The sequence below is a fragment of the Balaenoptera musculus genome, chromosome 2, assembly GCF_009873245.2.
Source record: "Balaenoptera musculus isolate JJ_BM4_2016_0621 chromosome 2, mBalMus1.pri.v3, whole genome shotgun sequence".
NCBI classification, from domain to species: domain Eukaryota; kingdom Metazoa; phylum Chordata; class Mammalia; order Artiodactyla; family Balaenopteridae; genus Balaenoptera; species Balaenoptera musculus.
In genome coordinates, this window is record NC_045786.1 from 38,513,826 (window position 1) to 38,538,296 (window position 24,471).

Sequence of the window (24,471 nt, forward strand, 5' to 3'; positions counted from 1 at the left end):
TCACCTATGTTGCTGCATGTATTGGTAGTTTGTCCCATTTTATTGCTGAGTAGTACTCCAGGGTATGGATGTACCACAGCTTGTCCATTCACCAATTTATCCATCCATCTATTGACAGACTTTTAGGTTGTTTCCAGATTTTGCTGTTACAGATAAAGCTGCCGTATACAAACCTTTATATGAACATCTACTTTCGTTTCTTTTGGGTAAATATCTAAGAGTGGGGTGGGAATATCATATGGTAGGTATGTGCTTAATTAACTTTTTTAAGAAACCGCCAAACTATTTTCCAAAGTGGATGCACCATTTTACATTTCTGTCAACAGTGTATAAGAGTTCAAATTCTTGGGCTTCCCTGGTGGCGCAGTGGTTGAGAATCTGCCTGCTAATGCAGGGGACACGGGTTCGAGCCCTGGTCTGGGAAGATCCCACATGCCATGGAGCGGCTGGGCCCGTGAGCCACAACTACTGAGCCTGCGCGTCTGGAGCCTGTGCCCCGCAACGGGAGGGGCCGCGATAGTGAAAGGCCCGCGCACCGCGATGAAGAGCGGTCCCCGCACCGCGATGAAGAGTGGCCCCCACTTGCCTCAACTAGAGAAAGCCCTCGCATGAACCGAAGACCCAACACAGCCAAAAATAAAATAAAATAAATAAATAAAGTAGCTATAAAAAAAAGAAAAGTGCTTTAAAAAAAAAAAAAAAAAAGAGTTCAAATTCTTCCACATCCATGACAACACTCTAGTATGGTCAATCTAAACTTCTAGGCATTCTAACAGGTGTTTACTGATATCTCCTTGTGATTTTAATTTGCATTTACCTAGTGTTTAATTATGTTGACCATCCTTTTGGGTTCTTATTTGCCATCTATACATCTTCTTTGGTAAAGTGTCTGTTCAAGTATTTTACCCATTTTGCAATTTGATTGTTTTCTTAACAAGTTTAAGAGTTCTTTATATACTCTGGTTACCAGTCCATCATCAGACATGTGTTTTGCAAATATTTTCTCCTCATCTGTGGCTTGTCTTTTCATTTCCTTAAGAGTGTTTTTCAAAGAACAGAGTTAAGTTTTTAAAAAATATCGACTGTGCTTCTGGTATTTCATCTAAGAAATTTTTACCTAAAACAAGGTTGCAAAGCCTTTTCTCTCTTCTTCTAGATGTTTTACAATATTTGGTTTTACATTTATGTCTGATCCATTTCAAGTCAACTTTTTGTATATAACATGAGGAATGGATAAAAGATTCATTTTTTCACATATTCATGTCCAACTGTTCCAAAACTACTTGTTGAAAAGACTTTTCTTTCTCCATTGCATTACCTTGGCACCTTTGTCGAAAGTCAAGACCATACTTGTGTGGATCAATTCTGAACCATCTACTTCTGTTCCGTTGATTCTGGCAATACCACACTACCTTAAACACAGCAACTTTATAGTAAGACTTGAAGTCACGTAGTGGGAGTCCTCTAACTTTGTTGTTTTATTTCACATTTTTTTTAGTTACTTTAGGTCCTTTACTTTTCCATATAAGTTTTAGAATAAACTTGTCAATTCCTACAATAAAGCCTGATAGGATTTTGATTGGTATTGTGTTGAATCTATGGATTAATTTGGGAAGAATTCACACCTTGACACACTGAATCTTCCAATCCCTGGACACTGTATATCTTTCCATTTACTTGGGACTTCTTTGATTTCTCTCATTAATGTTTTATAGTTTTCATCACATCAATCTTGCATGTTTGTGAGATTTATCACTAAGTAGTTTTCATTTTGTGACACTATAGTAAATGGTACTGTTTTTAAAATTTTAATTTCCAGTTGTTCACCACTAGTATGTACATAAAAATACAGTTTTCGAAAAAACTGACCTTGAATCCTGCAACCTTATTAAACTTACTTAATAGATCTAGTGGCTTTCAAAAAAATTCTTTGGAAATTTTTATGTAGACAATTATGTCTATAAAGACAGTGTTATTCTTTCCTTTTCAATCTGATGTCTTTTATTTCTTTTTCTTTTTCCTGTCTTACTGCACTGACTAGGACCTCCAGTATGATTTTGAATAGTAGTGGTGAAAGCACATGGGGGAAAGCATTGAGTCTTTCTTCATTAAGTATGCTCTTAACTATAGGGTTTTTGTGGATATCCTTTATTAGATTGAGAAAATTCTCTTTCATTCCTGGTTTCCCAAGAGATTTTATCATGGTTTATGTTGAATTCTGATTGCCTGCATCTACTGGGATGAACATATGGTTTTTTCTTTAGTCTGTTGACATGGTGAATTACACTGATTGATTTACAAATTTTGAGCCAACCTTGCATCCTGGGAAAAATTCCACTTAAATGATATGTTATTCTTCTTATAAACTGTTGGGATGAATTTGCTAATTTTTTACATCTATATTCATGAGAGAATTTGGTCTGTACTTTTCTTATTAATGTCTTTGGCTGGATTTGGTATCAGGGTAATTTACACTGGCCTTATAAAACGAGTTGGGACATGTTCCCTCCTCCATTTTCTGGAAGAGTCTGCATAAATTGGTATTATTTCCTAAAATGTTTGGTAGAATTCAACAGTGGAGACATGTAGGTCTGGAGTTTTTGTTGAGGGAAAATTTTGAATCACAAATGCAATTTCTTTAATAGAGATAGGATTACTCAGGTTACCTATTTCTTCTTGAGTGAGCTTTAAAGAAATTTGTGCATTTAAGTTATGAAGTTTATTGGCATAAAGTTAACATTCTGTTATGAATTTTTAATATGTGTAGAATCAGTAGTGATGTCTCCTCTTCCTCATATACCTGATATTTGTAATTTGTGTCTTCTCTCTTTTCCTGGTCAGTCTGGCTAAAGTTTATTGAATTTATTGATCTCAACTAGATTTTGGTCTCATTTTCTCTATTGCTTTTGCTGTTTTTCCTTTCTTTTTTTTAAAAGATTTATTTATTTATTTGGCTGCGTTGGGTCTTAGTTACGGCACGCGGGATCTTTGTTGCAGCATGTGGAATCTTTCATTGCGGCACATGGGCTTCTCTCTAGTTGTGGCGCGTGGGCTCAGTAGCTACGGCGCAGGCTTAGTTGCCCTGAGGCATGTGGGATCTTCGTTCCCCAACCAGGGATCAAACCTGCGTCCCCTGCATTAGAAGGCGGATTCTTAACCACTGGACAACTAGGGAAGTCCCCTGTTTTTATTTTCAATGATTCTACTTTTGTCTTTATTATTTCCTTCCTTTTGCTCACTTTCATTTTAACCTGCTCTTCTATTTTCTTAATGTAAAAGCCTACATTAGAGATTTCAGATTTCTTTCTAATATAAACACTGATTGTTCTAAATTTCTACCTAGGCACTGCTTTAGCTGGACCATACAAAATTTGACACGCTCAAATGTTCATTTTCATTCTATTAAGATATTTTAACATTTCTGACTTTCTCTTTGACTATGGGTTATTTAGAAATGCATTTAATTTCCAAATATATGGGGATTATCCACATATTTTTGTTACTGCTTTCTTGTTTAATTCTGTTGTGGTCAGAGAATATGCTGATTTCTCTTTTAAAAATTTGTTTGTTTGTTTTATGGCCCAAAATATGGTCCATCTTGATGAATGTACCATATGCACATGAAAGGAATGTGTATTTTGAAACTTATTTAATGTTCTATAAATGTCAATTAAATCAAGCTGGATGATAGTGTTGTTCAAGTCTTCCACGTCCTCCCTGATTTTCTATCTACTTCTACTGATTACCAACAGAGGTAGATTATTATTTGTGTATTTCTCCTTCAGTTCTATCCATTTTTGCTTCAAGTATTTCGAAGCTCTGTTGTTAGGTACATATACATTTAAAATTGTTATGTCTACTTGATAAATTATTTAGTCATTATGTAATATCCCTCTTTATTCCTGGTAATAGAATAACATTTTATATGTGACTAACAATCCACACCAAAACATGACTAGGAAAAAAAACCCAATATAGTGACTGCACTTTCACCTTTAGGGCAATGCCCAACCTCAAACCCACCTTCATCCCCACCCCCAATTTCTTCTCTTGGAGACTCCACAGCAAGTGGAAACGGTTTCTAAGGGTGAGTGGGGCTTACCGAGTTATGTCACAGAGGTTCTGAAAGACCTTCTCTGGGTTCTGGCCATCAGGGCCACTCACATGCCCCATTTCCTTTAGCTGCTGTACCTTCTGCAGAGCCACACTCACTGCATAGCGCATAAACTCATTGCTGGACCTTAGAACAGACAGGCTCTCTTCATGACTTTGGGTACTGTCCCTAGAGAGAGAGAAAGAGAAAGATTCCTCTACAGCTATTGGGACCTGGAATTAGGTTTTCTAGGGACTGTTCAGGATAATAGTACCCAGCAAGCTCTAAATGACAGACTCTAGGCAGCCCATGCCAGAGTCACTGCCATGGCTGTCCTACAAATATCATTCTCAGTGTTACCTCACTTTCTCCCCCTCCCCCACTCCTTTAACTCTGATGAAATTTAAATGTCAGTCTTAGTTTTCTTTAGTGGTTTTTTGTTGTTGTTGTTCCTTTGTTTTTTTAATTCAGGTTTTTCTTTCTTCTTTTTTTATCTGTTAGCGTGTTTGAGCTACTTAGGTTGATTTTCTTAGAACACATTGTTGGAATTCATCCTATTTTTTCATTCACTAGTCCACTGTTTCTGATTTTTCCTTTAATAATTCAAAGTATCTCTTTAATGCCTAGGTAGGATTGTTCTGCCTTCATTTCAAGAAAATTACAAACCTCCTACCTTCCTTCTTACTGTATGTGTGCTAAGAATTGCAAATGCAAGCTAGGTAATATCAGTGAGCCTGGGTAGGTATTTTTAGCTTCACCACACTGCTGTCTTTAAGCACTCTGTTAGAACCTTACCTGAAAAGAGCGGTGAGAAGATCAGACACAAATTTCATGGACAAAAAACTATCATTTGTTTTGTTGCCCATTTTAGTTTTGCCTTTACCAGCTTTTTCATTAAGGATGTCAGAGAGTTCCTTGTAACACATAAATAAGCTCAGAACCTCCTCAAACTTATTCTTACTGTGTAAAAAGGAAAAAGAGACCACCAAGGACAAGCATCAGAATACTGTGGTTCACTTTCACATACAGTAATAAAAAAATCACAATGCTTCTTTAGATGTCATATTTTAGACCCAACATTACAAATGAATGGATCTTCATTAACATAGCACTCCCAGGTCATACCAATCTGGGTTATTTCTTTTCTTCCCTTATTTATACCAGTCACTGCAGAGAATGAAAGTTCAATACTACCACCAATCAAAATTTCTCTGTTAAAATCAGGAGTTCTTATGTTCAGGGTCTGAGGAATTTTGAATACATTAAAGCCTGCTGGAGGGACAAAATTCACCAGCCTCTTTGGCATATGCTTTGGTGTTCCCTGGTAGAAAGAACATAGTTTGGTCTTAGGCTACATGTCCATTAATACATAGTGTATGGTCTGTGGTCTGTTCATACCTAGCATATTGTTTAGTGTTAAAAAAAAAAAAACGCACACACACACATAAAATGAACTACAAGTAGAGTCACAGCAATACCTTACCTGAAATTACTTATGGAGAAATTATATTCTATTAGAACCTCACAAACTCCCATAACAAGAGAAGCGCAGATATTGTTTTTGATGCCAATACCAGTGCTCTGAGAAAAATCTGATGATTTGTCCTAAAAGACAGAAGATAAAATTAATAAGCTATTAAAAACCTCCATTATTCAACACAGCTGAGACTTAGCAATTACCAGTTCAAAGTCCTCTAGTTCACTCTTAATCATTCTACTAGTAATAGACTCCAACATATCATCTAAGTCTTGGTAGAATCCCTCTTCTTCCTCCTCCTCTTCTTCCTGCTGTAGGGGCATCACTCTACTCTTATACCAGGCCAAACAGTGTTGAATACAACATAGCAGACAATCCTGCAGAAGAAAATAATAATTGAATATTCTTTTTAAAGGATAACCTATGAAGCTGTTGATAATCAACAAATAATCCTTATCTATAAGGCTAAAGTAAGTTATTCATTAGCATCACAAGTTAAGTCAATCTGGATTAACAAAACCGGAAAAAAAATAATTGAACTAACAGAGGCATTGTTTTCTGGCCTTTCCCAAAGGCACTGGCTTCATAAGTAGCTGACACCTAAGAATGCAACAGATGTGCTGCCTCTGATCTGGTACAAACACCATGGAGCCAGGTTGTGAAATTAAATCCTCTCTAGCTCCTTTGAGTCCCAGAGGCTATTCTAAAGATAGGGGTTTATGTTGAGGGAATCTTTGGGAGACCAATCTTTAGCATCCCTGATCCAGGCTGAGGACATCTCAGTTATAAGTCACTTGGGATGAGAGAGTTTCAGTTTTTATCTTTTCTTCTCTTTCTGAGGCTAGACAACTAGAATAGAAAACCAACCTGTCCTAGTTCCTCTGAAGGTTCGACAGAATGCCAATTCTTAGCTCAGCCTAAATCATATACCCCAGACTAATGAAGCAGGTCCCCTGGGTTCATCTGCTTCTGGGCGACCTCCTTCTCTCCATTCTAAAGTATATTTATTTAGTATATGTAGTCAAAGAGCCATAAACGGGAGATAAAATGCTCCTTGGGAGAAACAATGGATGCCTTGATTTAGTAAAGTGCTGACATGCAGATATCTTACCAAGAAAACCAAGGTGAAGATGGGTCAGAAAAGATAAGCAGGTAAGAGTTAAGAGTAAAAATTCATTGGGAGTACCAGGAAGAGTGCTTCACAGGGGAAGGTATCTGTTTCTGAAGATCAACCATATCAACAGGGCTGACAGTTTTACTTAAGAGTAAAAATAATGGTTCTGGGAGGAGGGAAAAAAGTCTCACCAGTGGTTCCTGTAGAGAGATCTGATCTCCTTGGGTCAGAATACAAGCTTCTAATTTCAGAGGTGGCAGCATATCAGGTTCTGGCTCATAGACTTGTTTCAACTGTGTATAGTAAGGAAAAAGATACCATGGCTTATGAATGTTTTTCACTTTTTTAGCGGGTCAAGCTAATGGCACCTTTAATGCTTTCTAAGACATTATTTCCCAACTGTCCAAAGAACATTGCAGCAAAATTTGTGTTGCTTTGGCTCAACCATATCCTTTGCCCTTGCTTTAGGCACTGTACTAACTGAGATCTTCTCTCCTATTTCCACTTCATAACCTCTCCTATAAAACATCATACTCTCTCACACCAATTCCTAAATTTGTATAGGCAATCAGCATTTTCAGTATAGCTTGAAGGTTAAGAATATAGGCTCTACCTGTGCTCTAGAGCCTGGGAGCCACAACTACTGAGTCCACGTGCCACAACTACTGAAGCCCGCAGGCCTAGAGCCCATGCTCCGCAACAAGAGAAGCCACCGCAATGAGAAGCCCGCTCACCGCAACCAAGAGTAGCCCCCCTCGCTGCAACTAGAGGAAGCCTGAGCACAGCAACAAAGACCCAATGCAGCCATAAATAAAAAAAAAAAAAAAAAAAAAAAAGAATATAGGCTCTAGAGTCAGACTGGCTGAGTCTAAAATCCCAGTACCACCACTTATTAATTCAATAAAGGTATCCATGCCTTGGTTCCTCATCTGTGAAATGAGGATATTATTAATATAAATGTATAAATTCATATAAGGATTAAACATGCTAACACACGTAAGGAGCTTCAAATACTACTTGGCACATAACAGAGCTCAAAAAACTGTTAGTTAACTCAGCCATAAAAAAGAATGAAATAATGCCATTTACGGCAACAAAGATGGACCCAGAGATTATCATACTAAGTGAAGTAAGTCAGACTGAGAAAGACAAATACTATATGATATCACTTATATGTGGAATCTAAAATATGATACAAATGAACTTACTTACAAAACAAACAGACTCACAGATACAGAAAACAAACTTATGGCTACCAAAGGGGAAAGAGGGGGTATAAATTACGACTTTGGGATTAGCAAATACCAACTACTGTATATAAGATAAATAAACAACAAGATCCTACTGTATAGCACAGGGAACTATACTGAATATCCTGTAATAAATCATAATGGAAAAGAATATGAAAAAGAATATATATATAACTGAATCACTTTGCTGTACACCAGAAACTAACACAACATTGTAAATCAACTATGCTTCCATTAAAAAAAAAGTTAGTTATCATTTTTCTCTTTTTTAACTTTTGGGAGTCTGTAGAATTTTACAGGTCCACATACTAACCTAAGTTGGGAAGCACTGGTCTATGCCTTCAGTCATAATTTGCAATGTTAAATGTGCAAATGTAGATGGACTGATCATTACAGTTTGACAGACACAATATAACAGGATACAGATTTTATATAGGATCAGGTCCAAGGCCCACTGAAAAGCTTTTGATGAATAGTATAGGACCTTCCAATAATTTCTCCACATCTGAGACCTTACTTTCAAATGGAGCTTCTTTAGCAGAATTATCACAAAGCAACGGCATAAAAAGGAGGGAGAGGGAGAGAAAGAGCAGTTCCATTTATAGCAAAATGGTGGACTAGGGTTTAGAGAAATCCTCAAGGTAAAGAACAGTAAATAATATTGCATTAAAAATTTTATATAGACATATTTATTAAATAGATAGCTAAGAGGAAAGGAAAAGGAAAGTAAAAAGGAATCATGAAATTAAAGACAAGGCCTAGGGCCCTCATGGGGTGGAGGTTGGATCAGAAACCTTCACATAAAGCTCGAATTCTCAGAAGGAGATATTCTTAGTGGATAAACCTAAAAAATAAATCCACCACATGGAGGAAGATGGTAGAGGGATATGTACCTGCCTAACTGACCCCTGACTTTAGGTGAAGGGGGAAAAATGTCTCTCCTGGGACTTTCTAACCACAAGCCAGTCTTCAAATGTAGATGGGGCTAGAATTCACACTACTTGTGTAGTCCGAAAAATCAAAAGCCAAAAATTTAGCTGAAAGTTTAAAGAAAGATAACATATAACTCTGAAAAAAGTTAAGGGAAAAAATGGAAAAAAGGAAATAGAGACAATTTCAAATTTTACATAAACTAGAAAAAGAGGGAACATCCCTAATCATTTTATTAAGCTCATACTAAACCAAGGAAGTTCAGTATGAGAAATGAAAATTACAGGCCATTCCCTCTTATAAACATATATGTAAAAGTCCTAAATGAATACCAAACTCAGTAGTGTATAAAAAAGGTAATATATCATCATCAATTTGAGTTCATCCCAGGAATGCAATTTTTTTTTTGGCCGTGCCACACGGCAGGCAGGATCTTAGCTCCCTGATGAGCAGGGATGGAATCCGCGCCCCCTGCAGTTGGAAGTGCGGAGTCTTAACCACTAGACTGCCAGGGAAGTCCCCCCGCCATGTTGTTTTAAAAGATTAAATAATATAATTCATCACAGTAATAGGTTAAAGGAGTAAAATCATAACGGTCATCTCAATAGATACAAAAATGTATTTGATAAAATTCAACATACATTCAAGAGTAGAACAACAGATCTGAAATGGCAGAGGAGAAAGTAAACTTGAAGATAGATTACGAGAAAATATCAAATCTGAAGAAAATAGTGTAAAAACATTGAGGAAAAATGAGCCAACTCTCAGAGATCTGTGGAACAGTATCAGGCATTCCAACATACATACCAATGAAGTCCCAGAAGGAAAGGAGAGAAAAGGGGGATAGAAAAAAATATTTGATGAAATAATCAGTGGACATTTCTCAAATTTGGTGACAAGCATCAACGTAGAGATCCAAAAAGCTTAATCAACTCCAAATAGGAGAAAAACATGCTTGGACTCTTGAGCTAGACGATCTGAGTTCAAATCCCAGCTCTGCCGATAATTAACTGTGTGACCTTGGGCAAATTAAATTACTTAACCTCTCAGACCCTTAAAATATAAATCTGTAAAATGGAGATGACAGTTCTTATTTCACAGGGTTTTGTGAGGACTAAATGAGATCATCCACCATATAGTGCTGCATAAATTGCTTGGCCTTCTATAAGTGCTAAACATTAGGTACTGTTGTTATTACTATTAGTACATAATAGTATCTTGAACTCTCTCAATATATAAAAAGATTCACGTAATGAAATATTATTTAGCCATAAAAAGGAATGCAGCACTGATACATGCTACAACATGGATGACTCCTGAAAACATCATGTTAAGTGAAAGCAGTCAGTCACAAAAGACCACACACTGTATGAATCCATTTACATGAAATGTCCAGAATAGGCAAGTCTATAGAGACAGAAAGAAGATAAGTGATTGCTTAGGGGTAGGAGGATGGGGGAAGGATGGGAGAATTAGAGGGTGGTAGCTAAATGGCGTAGGGTTTTTTTTCCTGAGGTGATAAAATGTTCTCAAATTGATTATGGTGATGGTTGCACAACTCTGCAAATATATGAGTTATATTTTTTTAAATGGGTGAACTGCATGGTATGTGAATTATATCACCACAAAACTGTTATTAAACTGTTATTAAAAAAACATTCAAATAAATGCTTAATGAATAAACGTTGAGTAAAAGGTCTTATTTACAGCAGATATTCTCCAGTTGAATTCTTCTCATCTTGATAATCCTCTGAAATATTTCATAATTTAAAGCTTTTTTTAAAACTGAGAAATACAGAAAATAACCTAATAGACACTCATGAATATGTCACTCAGATTTAACAAATGTCAATATTGTGCTATATTTTCTCCAAATCTCTCTTTTTCTTCTTTCAGAAATAAACATAACAGATAAAGCTGCTGATGGCCTCTATACACATGGTTCTTCAGAACGTTCTTCTAACTTAGGATGTAGACTGTTAACTGAGAGGGATAACTGTCAGATAATGGCAATAAGTGGTGATTAAAATAAAACAACATGAAATAGCATCACATACCTCAGGCATGGTCACAATGTACCACTGCACTAGTTGGGAACTATTTCATATTTTGAAAATTATGAAGAATGTCAATCGCCTCTTAATGCCTTAGTATCTGTTCCCTTATATCCATAAAAATACATTTTACCTGTGAGAGCAGAGTTTGCATGATTGAATTAGCCAGCTGAGAATTTCTTCGAAGGACATCATAGAACCCCTAAAAGGAATCAAACAGAGGACAAATAAGCTCTTTGATGAATAAATGAACAACAATATCCTAACAGATTTAAGTCTATGATCCATTACAAGGTAATTTTTTTTTTTTTTTTCCAGCATCTGTAAACTACATTCATAGAGTGCTTACTGGGCACATCAGATACAAAAGAGTTGGGACGGGGGCAGGTAAGAACTTAAGAAATTAAATATACACATTAATTTTACCACTAATTTAACTACTAGGGAAGTACAAATTTGTACAAGTTATACTTTATAGTGAAATTTTGATATCTGTCAAAAGGATGTTATACATACAATGCAGTAAAAAATGTTTTAAAATTGTGCTTAGTATCACAGAACTACCCCGAAATGGGTTGATAAAATGCCTATACAGCACTATACAGATATATTTCACATTAAAGATTGCTTGTAAAGTACAAATACTTTGACCCCATTGCTGAGAAATCTATGGCTGACAACTATGTGTGCAGTTCCTCTAAGAAACATCGCAGTATTTGTAGTCCATCTCTCCTTTAAACTCCACTTTATTTTTAGTTTCACTTCCTAACGAGTTCTCTTCAGAACCGTTTATATTTCTTTTGTCTGATCATCTTCTTTGAGTTTCCTGATTTCATTTTTTAAACAATTTATAGTTTCACGACTTGCTTTTAATCTCTCTTTAAGCTCTGCAATTTCAAAGTTGGTTTTTTTCCCCACAGCTTCTAATTTTTCTCTGGTTTTCACTTCAAGTTCTGCAAATTCTGTTTCATGCTTATAGGCTCCTAAGGTTAGCTGACGAGATGTTGTTAATAATTGTAGCATCACTGCTGTTGGGTCTTGAAATATTTCATCATAGAACTCTGAAACCACTGTCTTTTTTCCCAGCATTGCATTGGTGTCTGATTGAAATAGCTTTAATAAATGATACAGGGTTACAGGTCTTTCATTAGGATCAATGAAAAATATTTTGATGATTATTTCGAATTCACCCCAACCTGTTTCAGTAATTTCATATGGAGGCTTGGTAACAGCTCTTAAAGGATTGCCATAGCTTTCATGTAATTTAAATTGGATTTTCTTCACATATGCTGACATATCCTCATTTCTGTATGGTTTTACATATACTGTCCACTGATGGGTGTGCCCATCCTCTTCTCTTTTCTTTCCACAATATGGAGCAACATTACCATAAACTATTGGTTTAACGACAGTAACCCCCTTCACTCTCCCGCCGGAGTCAGGCTCAAATTCGGCCATTCTCTTGAACATACTGTCCTACAGAAGAAGCCACGACTGCCAGGGAAAGAGACTGGGGCCAGCGGACTCGCCGCTCCGCTCCTCCCGCGCAGGCCCAAGGAGGAGGGTTTCTGGCCGAAGGAAGATGAGTCAGCAGTGCTCAGTGTGCTGAGGAATCGCCAACGCCTCATGGCAGAGGGTGTCGCGGAAGCCCATTCAGCCCCACGTGGGAGGAGAGCAGGACGGGAAGGGTGGCAGTTACAAGATAATTTTTAAAATTTGGAGGTAGATAAGATTGAGAATTTTTTTTTGATACGGATGACTGTGCAGAAAAGAGTTATTAACACAGTGGTCTGAGACTGCTATCCTTAGAAAGGTCTGCTTCCAAGGTTGGCCCTTGGCTGGTGGCTGGGAATTTGCCTGGTAAACAGTTTTTTCCTATACTGATATAAAACTCCCTAAACAATGAGAAGCTTACTGTGCCTAAACTGTTTGTACAAACAATATAGTTTATGCTGAAAACGTGATTTCCTTCTGGGAGTTAGGAATTTTGGTACATGCTAAGTAAGGGTGCCTATGTGACCAGCTGCCAATAAAAAACCTTGGGTGCTAATAAGCTTCCCTAGTAGAATACGCTTTGCATATGTTATCACAACTTATTTGAATATGCTTTGCATACGTTATCACAACTCATTTGCTGGAAGAATTAAGTGCATCCTGTGCAATCTCACTTGGAGAGGACTCTTAGAAGCTTGCACCTGGTTTCCTGTGGACTTCACCCTATGTGTCTCACGCCTCTGTTTTTTGCTTTGTATCCTTTAACTCTAAATCTCAGCCATGAGAACAAATTTACGCTCAGTTTTATCAGTCCTTCTAAAGAAATCTTTAAACACAGAGGTGGTTTTGGGGACCCCCAATACAACAAACAATTGTTCCAGCACCGTTTGTTGAAAAGACCATCCTCTCTCCACTGAATTACCTTGGGATCTCCGCCAAAACTCCACTGACCAGGGACGTCGTTGGTGGTGCAGTGGTTAAGAATCCGCCTGCCAATGCAGGGGACACAGGTTCGAGCCCTGGTCCGGGAAGATCCCACATGTCGCAGAGCAACTAAGCCTGTGTGCCACAACTACTGAAGCCCGCCTAGAGCCCGTACTCCGCAACAAGAGAAGCCACCGCAATGAGAAGCCCGCGCACCGTAACGAAGAGTAGCCCCCGCTCACTGTAATTAGAGAAAGCCTGCGCGCAGCAACGAAGACCCAACGCAGCCCAAAAATAAATTAATTAAAAAAAAAAAAGAAAAAACTCAACTGACCAACTTTATACTTGTTCAATTGTTTTGTTCATTTTAGGTGGTTTACACTCCACATAAATTTTATTATTATATATATTTTAAACTTATTTATTTTTGGCTGCACTGGGCCTTCGTTGCTGTGCGTGGGCTTCCTCTAGTTGCAGAGAGTGGAGGCTACTCTTTGTTGCGGTGCGCGGGCTTCTCATTGTGGTGGCTTCTCTTGTTGCAGAGCACGGGCGCTAGAGCGCAGGCTCAGTAGTTGTGGCGCACGGGCTTAGTTGCTCCGCGGCACGTGGGATCCTCCCGGACCAGGGCTCGAACCCGTGTCCCCTGCATTGACAGGCAGATTCTTAACCCCTGTGCCACCAGGGAAGTCCAAGATATTTTTAATTATTAAAAAAAATTCAATGCTTGCCTGAGTATGCCAGTAGACTTTAAAATGTTCTAATCTTTAACCCAGCAATGTGGTCAAATATTCAGGTACAACAACATTCATGGTGAAAAACTGGAAACAACAGAAATGCTCCAAAACAGTTAAATAAATTACTGTATACATAAAGAACACTTTTTAGCATTAAAAATTATGTGTCAAAGAACATTTAATGAAATGGGAAAATACTTAAAACATAATATTAAGAGATAAAAGCTAGATAAATCTTATGATTCCAATTTTGTATAAATATACATATATGAGTGCTGGGATTAGTAATAATATTTTAAAAAATATTTTCCTGTATTTTCTACAATGAACCTGAAAAATCTGATGTCTGGTACAGTGCCTGGCAACCACTGTAGCTCAATAAATGTTATTTTAAAAAGGGCAAATAAAAGTATTACAATAGCTGTTCTCTGAAATGACTTCCACTTAATCTATTTGCTAGATTATATAATGCTCGCCATCCTATAAAATATGTATGCTGAAGTACACAGCATACTAAATGCTAGCAATTGTAGTGCAATCCCTCATGACTGCAAACTTCTGTTCCCACTGGCTGAATTATATCCTAATCACAAGTCAGTAGTAATATTTGTTCCACTCAGTTTTTGCTAATTGTACCATCATTGTTAATTATGTGATCTAACCAGACATTCTGTAAACTGTTGGAAACCAAGTGCAAAACGAAAAAGAAGTTGTTTCTGGGAATTCCCTGGCCGTCCAGTGGTTGGGACTCTGCACTTTCACTGCCGAGGGCACAGGTTCAATCCCTGGTCGGGGAACTAAGATCCCACAAGCCATGTGGCATGGCCAAAAACAACAACAACAACGAAAAAACGAGAAGTTGCTTTTATAAAAACTAAGTTGAATGTTTTGGAAAGACTTAATAAAAGTAAATCTCTAAAACCAATTTCTGATGAATTAGGGGTAAGACAATTCTAAAAACTTAGGGGAAAAACTGAACATATCTAGAAGATTTCTATACTAAGACTGTATCTGAAGTGTCTTAAAGTTTTTATCCTACTTTACGTAAGCAAAACCTTGAAATTATAGGCAATACATTAAAGTTATGGTTTGTCTGAGAGACAGGAAGTTCCAAATGGCAGACTCATACTCAAAACCAAAAGAACTTGGCCTTAAAACTAAAGACTGGTAAATTAACAGTACATTTAAATATTTCAAATTAAAATAAAACATTTAAGGTGTTTTAACTATTCTTTATGATTCCTCACCTTAAACAACTTTTTGGCTAAGCATCACTAACTACTGGTCCTAACTGCATTAAATAAGAGCATACCTACTGTACTTTGATAATCAGAAAAAAAATTATTAAAATTAAACGGATTATTAGTGGAGTTGGGGAGGGAAGTACTACATCTCTTCACTCTGCTGATTTACCTCATAAAGCATGAGTCGAACATCAGCCTGCTGGCCTAAGCATCTCCTCAAACTATCCATGATCTCAAGGCAAAAGGTTTCATTGGCGACAGAATTGTAACGGCTATGGACATCCACATGGACCTGAAAAGAAGAGAGGCCAGTTCATGTCTATCTTACCAGAGTAAGTAGTTTCTATTAAGGGGGTAAAATGAGCTGATGTACTTGGTCAAAGAACCTTACATTTAGCTTTCCCCGTATGCCAAAACCCAGGACTGAGGCCGACATTATAATCATTATTAGGCCATGATAAGTTATCACTCTTATTCTAGTTCGGACTAAGAGAATTTTCAAGCACTTAAAAAAATTAACTCTTCCTTATTCCTTAAGATTTTCCTTGGCAATGTCACCTGCTTAGGAAGGCACACAGATTATTTCATGCCTCTAGAATTCAGTAGTCATAATAAACTTGATTTTACATAAAAGGTCTAAAAGACTTCCTTAAATGTCTTCGATAGCTAGAAGAATTGAGCTCTTTTTGGTTCCGTGAACTCCTGAGAGTTTTAGAGGTAGGTAGTTGTTTTGTTTTGGACTTGACAAAGAATAACACTGCTTGTTTGATTCACATAATAAATTCAGCCATTATAGACCAAGAACTCCTAATCCTTACTTCAGGCATCTTAGTGAGGAAGTTAATACTGACTGAGGTCAAATCCCACTTCTACCCATTACTGGCCATATCACCTTGGGCAAGTTATTTAACCTCTCTCAGTCTCAGTTTTCTTACCCTTAAATTGGGGATAATAACAATACATAAATGATACCCAGTGTTAATAATATTTAATCTATGCCATATGTTATAAACAAAAGTTTTGTATAGTTATACCAGAGCAATAAAGGATTCTTAATGAAACTGGTAAACAGATACGTCTCTTATTTACAAATCGTATATTACTGAATTTAAATGACAAAGACAATTTTATTGCTGCAAAACCTAGATTATCAAATTACTGTAAAAAGTTTTGTTTTCTCAGGTTACAGGTTTTAATAGATGTGCAAAGTAAATAAACTATTAAAATTGGGGACAATAACAGTATTTAGCCTCAGAGAATTGCCGTGAAGATTAAATGAGAAAATAAATGTAAAGCACTTAGCATAGAGTCTAGCACAGTGCTGTCCAGTAGAAACACAATACAAATCACAAATGCAAGCCACACATATAATATTAAATTTTCTAGTAGCCAAATCAAAAAAGTAAAAAGAAACTGGTGAAATTAATTTTAATATTTTATTTAACCCAACACAGCCAAAATATTATCTCAACACATAATCAAAATAAAAAATTATTAATGAGATAGTTTACATTCTTTTATCTCACACAGAGTCTTCAAAATCCAGTGTGTGTTTTACACATAGAGCAACACTCAATTTGAACTAGCCACATTTCAATCAATATTCAGTTCAACAGCCACCTTGAGGCTAGGGACTACCATATTGAAAAGCACAGTTAACACACAGCAAATTTTCCATTAAAAAGTGTTGGCTGATATCATCATCATCATCAGACTCTCAGTTTCAGGATCATTTGTACAACCAGAACAGGACTAAAAGAAAAGAGTCTGCAGATCATCAGCTCCTGCATCAGTGCACACACTATAAGCTGGTGTGAAAAAAAATCCTTACCTGGCTAATACCAATAGACTGACTGCACTGAGAAGACGACAAGCTGCCTAAAACTTTAAAGTTCTTCAGGAGCAGCAAAAACCCAGCAACTGCAGATTTTCGGGCATCAAGCTGGCTAGCTCAGGAATAGACACAGAAGAAGTTACCAAACAGTACTGATTTCACAGGAATAGGCTTCTGGGTCAGAAAAATTCAGTTAGTTCTGTACAGGAAGGGAATATGTATAAACAATGAAGCACAGAGCAAAATAAATTGAATTTATATACTCAAAATAAGGCATCAGCTGTTCACAGCAATTAGTAGTATAGGAATTCAGCTGAATTTTGCATTATCTACTTAACCTCATGACACTATCTATACTTTCCTCTATCCTGCTGACAAGTCTATGAGGGAAATGAGAACAAGAGTGCTGAAAGGCTGGACAATGGGTTGATAACTCAAATGTAAGTACTAAATATAGCAAAGGAAATTGCTGATTTTCTCTGAGTTTAAAGGAGCACTTCCTTTCTTCATAGAGGAGTGCAGTGCTTGGTGCCTTATAAACCCTCCATCCAGAAAAATGATACACTCATCTCACTGAGGCTCAATGATTAATTCATGTTATAGATGCTACAATATACAACCTTGGCCTATCAGACATGCTTTTGGGTAAGGAGTAACAACAAACTGTCAATTCTAGACTAGGGATAAATAGCATATGGCTACTTACTAGTTGCTCCTCTGAATATCCATGGGTGTATTATAATATGGCCAATGTGATATTAATTTGGTATCTTATCCTTAAAGTAACAAATGCTTCCCACATATTACCCATCTCATAATATCTTTAGGAGATGGTATTATCATCTCTAGCTTGGGTTAGGAACTTGCATGACTGCTGTGAACAGGTTGTACCAGAGATGACTGCAGAGAGGCCTCTAAGTAACATTAGAAAGCATCACTTCCTCAGATCTCATGGGTGGCTACATACCTGGCAAACATAGCTTTCCGAAGGACAAGTATCAAGGAGTCTCTTATTGACAAGCTGACTTTTAGAAGGGGCTGAAAGAGGAAGAATCAGTAGGTAAAAACAGCAATTTGTTTATTAGCCTTAGCACATTTCTACTCAATACTGTTACCATTTGGCTTTTATAAGAAAGTTTGGCTCTGTTTTATAAACAAGTTGCATTGTTTATTACACTTAGTAATAAGGACAATTTTATGTTTTGAAATGCTAAATTGAAACTAGTTGTGAATACCTTTAAACCTACTGTCCTCAATTAATAATTTCCTAAGAGCCTTTCAATTACTTCACTAACTTGAAACTGAATCAAAGGGGAGAGAATAGCACTATGAAGAGGGGGTAAACTTGGAAAATAGACTCTATTTTAATAGAAAGTTTTATGTTCTAGAATCAAGGGAAACAGTATTTCTTACACGTACATATGTGTAAGAAATACATCAGACCTCCACTCGGCAGTTCAACCTCAGTTGTGGTAAGCTCCTTAGGAGTCAAGACTTACCTGCACTGCCTTCAGCAGCCCTTGTACGGTTTGAAGGGGCAGAAAGGACAAATAGTCAAAAGTTTCTGTGACTTTAGAAGAACAACTTTGAAGAACTAAGGGTGAATACATGATGATATTTGAAAGCAGGTCTGAAAAACAGAATCTATAATCAGTTGCCTCTAATAACTAAAAACGTTTCAAATAAAAGGAACATAAAATGGAGAAAGAAATGGTAAAAAGTTTTTTGTTTCTTTCTCAAATAAGCCAAGTACACTGCAATATAGATTTCTACTGATTCTATATATTAATACTTTAAGGTCAATGTAACCAGGATACTTGTAAAATTTCTTCTGGTGATAGTGTAAGACTATAAAAATTAAACTGTCTAAAAGAAAGGAAGAAACCCATTATACTGCCTGAATACGTAGCACACATTGTCTTCATATTTCCAAACTGAAATAAATCAATAAATATTTATGAATTTCTATTATGTGCAAGCATAATAATATGGTCCTATAAGGAATATTCAAAAGCACAAAACCTGGTCTCTCTTCCTTCAAGAATGTTGATTTAGCTGGAAGTCAAGAAAAAAATATTTTAAAAGAATGAAAGAAGTAATAGAATGATATCAAAAATCTAATAATTCCAAACATTGTTTATTGTCTAGCAAATGGTAAAGAGAGAGTTTAAACAGGAGTGCAAAGGAAGAGATCATTATGAGATGGTGTGCTTTAGGAGAGCAAAGAGAAGAAGGAATTTAAGCTGGATTCTAAAAGATGGGTAACATTTAGATGCACAAAGAACTGGAAAGAACTATTATATTTAAAGGGAAAAGTACGAGTAAAAGTACAGGAAAGGCAAGTGTAAGACATATTCAGAGAATGGTGGGGAAATCTGTGGAGACAGGGTAAAGCATTCAGAAAAGTAAATAATGGAAGTTAATGCTGGAAAGGCAGGTTGGATCAAATTGTCAAGGACTTTTTTTTTTTTTTGGCCGTGGCACATGGTTTCTGGGATCTTAGTTCTGCGACCAGGCATCAAACCCAGGCCCATGGCAGTGAAAGCACTGAGTGCTAACCACTGGCCCGCCAGGGAATTCCATCAAGGACTTTAAATACCAGGATAAAGAGCTGGTAATTTATGAAAGAAGGTATTGGTGAGTTTTGAATGACAGAGTGGTATTTTAGGAATACTGATCTGGCGGCAATTTGCAAGGAGAATCGCTGCAGAGAAAAAAGAAAGCAGGGAAACCAGTTAGGAAGCTGTGGTAGTAGTCTAAATGCAAGGTTATAAGACTGGGAATTAGGCAATGCGTGTACGTGTGTGGGGGAGGGCATAAAAAAGAAGAAAGAGGTAACAGTATGAGGGAAAGAATGAAAGAACTTAGGTACCAAGTGTATTTGAGAAGACTAAAAGGAATTCTAGCCTCTGAGACTCAGAGCCGTGTTTCAGATAACAGAAATAGGGACAACGGAAAGGGGAATTTGTTTGAAGGAAACAGTATTGCATTTGAAATAAAAGGAAAAAAAATACTAAATGGAAATATCCAGCAGGAATGAAGTCATTGAAGTACTGAACTAAGGAAAGAGGAGAGTCTTGACATAAAGACTTGGGAGCCATGCCCACAAAAGACCCCACCAAAATAACTGAAATCATGAGAAGGGTATGATATCTGCAAGTGAGAGAATGTATAAAAAGAGGGACAGACACTGCCCACCAGGATGGAGTAAGAGTAACCAGATTTATCTTCCCACTTTAAACATCTACAACAAAACAAGCCAAATTACATGAAACAAGTTTCAGACACCAGACAAGAAGCAGTACAGACAATGATCCCTGAGAGAAGGGAAATAAATGAGGAGAGGCTTATATAATTGCCCCATCTTACTGCCTGGAGAGTTTCTAGGCAGTAGCACAGAGAGGGGAAACTCAGAATCCAGCAGTCTTCCTGAGTTAGAGAGACAGAGTTGACAATTCAGGAAAGCCAAGGCAGCTAGAATTCACAGGGCAGAGTACCAGAAAGGAAAGAGCTGCATGGAAAGAGAGCCCTGGAGATGTGCAGGTAGCTCCCCTTGTATGTTAGCTGCATGCTAGTCAGTGCATCTGTATGAAAAAACAACCTGAAGTCAGGGAAAAAATCACAGGCAAGCAGTAGGCAAATCCATTCTCAGAGGTCATAAAGGACAGGAAATAGTTTATATTCACAACATCCACAGTGGAGACACCTCATAATATACAAGGAGCATTGCTTTAATTGTAGCACCAAGTTGGCCCTAGATTAAATGCTGTCTGGTCTTACATAACACAACATAAAAATAATCATAAAAAGGATTAAATGCTCTCCAAGAAACTTAAAGCTCAATAATATTTGAAGGAAAAAAAAATCCAGCAAATTAACAATGTGAAATTCACAGTGTCTGCCATCCAATCAAAATTATTAATCATGCAAAGAAGCAGGAAAACACAACTCATGACGAAGAGGAAATAAATCAATAAAAACAGATCAGAAATTACACAATGATAGAGTTAGTAGACAAGGACATTAAAAGAACTAAAATAAATATATGTTCAAGAAGGTAAGGGAAGGAAATTCCCTGGTGGTCCAGTGGTTAGGACTTGGTGCTCTCACTGCCAGGGGTCCAGGTTCGATCCCTGGTTGGGGAACTAAGATCCTGCAAGAAGATGTGGCACAGCAAAAAAAAAAAAATAGGTAAGGGAAGCATGTTTAAAAAAAAGAGACAGGGAAGATATGGAAGACATAAATCAAACATCTAAAAATGAAAATTTTAATGGATAAGATCACTGCAGAAGATTTTGGAATTTGAATTTATAGCAATAAAAACTATCTAAAATGAAACACAAAGTAAAAAAGACTGAAGAAAGGATATCCATGAGCTGTGTAACAACTTACAGCCACTTAACATATGTGTAACTGGAGTTGCAGAAGACTGTGTGTGTGTGTGTCTGTGTGTGCATGCGCGTGCACCAGTGAGGAAGAAGATGACAGAAAAAATTTTTTGAAGAGATAATACCTGAAGAATTTTCAAACTTGATGAAAACCATAATCTTACAGATCCAAGCAGCTTAACAAACCTCAACCACAAGAAACATGAAGGAAACAACACTAAAGCACATCATAATTAAATTGCTTAAAACCACTGATAAAGAAGAAATCTAAAAAGAAAAAAGACATTATAAAGAGAAGAAAAAAGAGAAGAATGAAAGCAGACTTTTCATTGGAAATGATGAAAGCCAAAATGCAGTACAGCAATATCTTTAAAGCACTAAAAGAAAAAAAGTCAGGCTTCCCTAGTGGCGCAGTGGTTAAGAATCTGCCTGCCAATGCAGGGGACACGGGTTCGAGCCCTGGTCTGGGAAGATCCCACATACCGCGGAGCAACTAAGCCCATGAGCCACAACTACTGAGCCTGTGCGTCTGGAGCTTGTGCTCTGCCACGGGAGAGGCCGCAACAGTGAGAGGCCGGCGCACTGCGATGAAGAGTGGCCCCCGCTTGCTGCAACTGGAGAAAGCCCTCGCACAGAAACGAAGACCCAACACAGCCAAAAATAAATAAATTAATTAATTAATTAAAAAACTAAAAAAAGAAAAAAAAAAGAAAAAAAGTCAATCTAGAATTCTATACCCAATGAAAATGTCTTTTAAGAAGTAACATGAAATGAAGACTTTTTCTGATACACAGAAGAATTCATCGTCAGCAGATGAGCAGTATAAGAAAATTAAAGGCAGTCCTTCAGACAGAAAGAAAGTGATACTAGATAGAAATCTGGATTTACACAAAGGAAAAAGCACCAGAAATGGGAAACACATGGGTAAAAATAAAAAGACTTATTATTTTTAAAAATTCTTAAAAAGATAAATGTTTAAAGCTAAATTAGGGCTTCCCTGGTGGCTCAGTGGTTAAGAATCCGCCTGCCAATGCAGGGTACATGGGTTCGAGCCCTGGTCCGGGAAGATCCCCCATGCCGCGGAGCAACTAAGCCCATGTACCACAACTACAGAGCCTGTGCTCTAGAGCCTGTGAGCCATAACTACTGAGCCCGTGTGCCACAACAACTGAAGCCCGCACGCCCTAGAGCCCGTGTTCTGCAACAAGAGAAGCCACCGCAATGAGAAGCCCGAGCACCACAACAAAGAGTAGCCCCCACTCGCCGCAACTAGAGAAAGCCTGTGCACAGCAACAAAGACTCAATGCAGCCAAAGATTAAAAGAAAATAAAAATAAAAACAAGCTAAATTAACAACAATGTAGATATAATTCAGTATACTGACAGAGAAGTAAAATGCATGAGAATGCACAAAAGCTACTGGAGTAGGGGTAAAAAATGGAAGTATACTGTTGTAATGCTCTTATACTATATGTAAAGAGGTATGCTACTACTTGAAGGTAGACTATGATAAGTTAAAGATGTATATCATAAACCCTAAAGCAACCCAAAAGAAAATAAAACAAGAGATATAACTATCAAATTAGCAAGATAAAACGGAATCATTAAAAACCAAAAAAACTCAATTCAAGAGAAGGGAGAAGAAAAAAAAAGGAACAAAAAACAGACAGACAAAGTAGAAAACAAATAGCCGGATGATAATCACATTAAATGTAGATGGCCTGCCCTGATTAAAAGTCAGAGATTGTCAAACTGGATAAAAAAAGTAAAACACAATTGTATGTTGTCTATAATAAAACCCAAGTTAACTATAAAGACATAAATAAGTTAAATCTAAAAAGATGGAAAAAATATACCATGTTAACACTGATAAACAGGAAGCTGCAGAGGTTATATTAATATCAAAGTAGACTTCAGAGTAAATAATATTGCCAGGAACAAAAAGGTCATTTCATAACAATTAATGGATCCATTAACCAAGAGGACATAACAATCCTCAATGTTTATGCCCTATAACAGAGTTTTAAAATTCCTGAAGCAAAAACTGATAGAACTGAAAGGCACAGACAGTCATTTCTATAAATACAAAGTCAGAGATTTCAGCACCCCTCTCTTAATAGTTAACAGAATAAGTAGATAGAAAATCAGTAAGGACACAGGAGACTTGAATAATCTGACCTCAGTAATTTATAGAAAACTACCTAATAATAGAATACATATTATTTTCAATAGCATGCAGAACATTTATCAAAATGGACCATATTCTGAGAATAAAACAAATCTCAAGAAATTTTTAAAAATTCATCATACAAAGTATGTTTTATAACCACAAATTAGAAATCAATAACAGAAAACCTGGAAAATCTACAAATACTTGAAAACTAAACAACACTTCTGAATAACCCACGGGTTAAAGAACAAATCACAAAAGAAATTAAAAGTATTTGGAACGGAATGAAAATAAAAAACAAAATTTATGGGATGCCGCTAAAGCAATGTTTAGAAGGAAATTTATAGTTTAATGCTTGTATTGAAAAAAAAGAGAAAGGTGTCAAATTAATGACATAAGCTTTTAATCAAAAGAAGCACAGACTAACCCAAAGTAGCAGTAGAAACAAAACAAAAAAGAGCACATATCAATAAAACTGAAAACAGAAAAACAACAGAGAAACTCAATGAAACCAAAAGCTGGTTCATGGAGAAAAATCAATAAAATTGATAAACCTATTGCTAGACTAATCAGGAAAAAGAGAAAAGATGCAAATTACGGCTTTCAGGAGTAAGAAAGGGCAAATCAATATAGATCCTAGAGACATTAAATGGAATATTCTGAACAACTTCATGACAATAAATTTGATAACTTAAGATGAAATGGTCAAATTCCTTGAAAGACACAAACTACCAAAGTTCACCCAGAAGATTTAGATAACCTGACT

General features: G+C 36.8%; 2 protein-coding genes and 1 non-coding gene across 5 annotated transcripts in view; 1 reads left to right on the top strand and 2 right to left on the bottom strand.

Annotated features, from left to right (window-relative positions):
* The window catches only part of FANCI (FA complementation group I), a 78,802-nt gene that overhangs the window by 15,447 nt on the left and 38,884 nt on the right, over positions 1 to 24,471 (bottom strand). For all 3 annotated transcript variants that reach the window (XM_036842313.1, XM_036842314.1, XM_036842315.1), the window contains 10 exons: positions 18,648 to 18,778; positions 18,116 to 18,186; positions 17,146 to 17,260; positions 15,484 to 15,606; positions 11,052 to 11,120; positions 6,876 to 6,977; positions 5,774 to 5,947; positions 5,577 to 5,698; positions 4,889 to 5,053; positions 4,103 to 4,282 (listed from right to left, as the gene is read on the bottom strand). In XM_036842313.1, coding sequence (XP_036698208.1) covers positions 4,103 to 4,282; positions 4,889 to 5,053; positions 5,577 to 5,698; positions 5,774 to 5,947; positions 6,876 to 6,977; positions 11,052 to 11,120; positions 15,484 to 15,606; positions 17,146 to 17,260; positions 18,116 to 18,186; positions 18,648 to 18,778 — 1,252 coding nt within the window. The remainder of the gene's footprint in view (positions 1 to 4,102; positions 4,283 to 4,888; positions 5,054 to 5,576; positions 5,699 to 5,773; positions 5,948 to 6,875; positions 6,978 to 11,051; positions 11,121 to 15,483; positions 15,607 to 17,145; positions 17,261 to 18,115; positions 18,187 to 18,647; positions 18,779 to 24,471) is intronic.
* On the bottom strand, positions 11,694 to 12,388 carry LOC118890052 (YEATS domain-containing protein 4-like). The gene is made up of 2 exons (XM_036842320.1): positions 12,213 to 12,388; positions 11,694 to 12,059 (listed from the first exon to the last, which is right to left on the bottom strand). The coding sequence occupies exons 1-2, from the start codon at positions 12,386 to 12,388 to the stop codon at positions 11,708 to 11,710; spliced, it is 528 nt and encodes a 175-aa protein (XP_036698215.1). The 3' UTR covers positions 11,694 to 11,707.
* On the top strand, positions 21,221 to 21,293 carry TRNAE-CUC. The gene has a single exon. It is a non-coding gene; the product is annotated as a tRNA-Glu (tRNA).

Bases quoted from the DNA above. Each gene is read 5' to 3' on its own strand.
- LOC118890052 (XM_036842320.1), bottom strand. From the start codon at position 12,388: ATGTTCAAGAGAATGGCCGAATTTGAGCCTGACTCCGGCGGGAGAGTG. The intron at 12,060-12,212 runs GTCAGCATATGT...TCCTAATGAAAG, and splicing joins CCATACAGAAATGAGGATAT to ACCTGTAACCCTGTATCATT.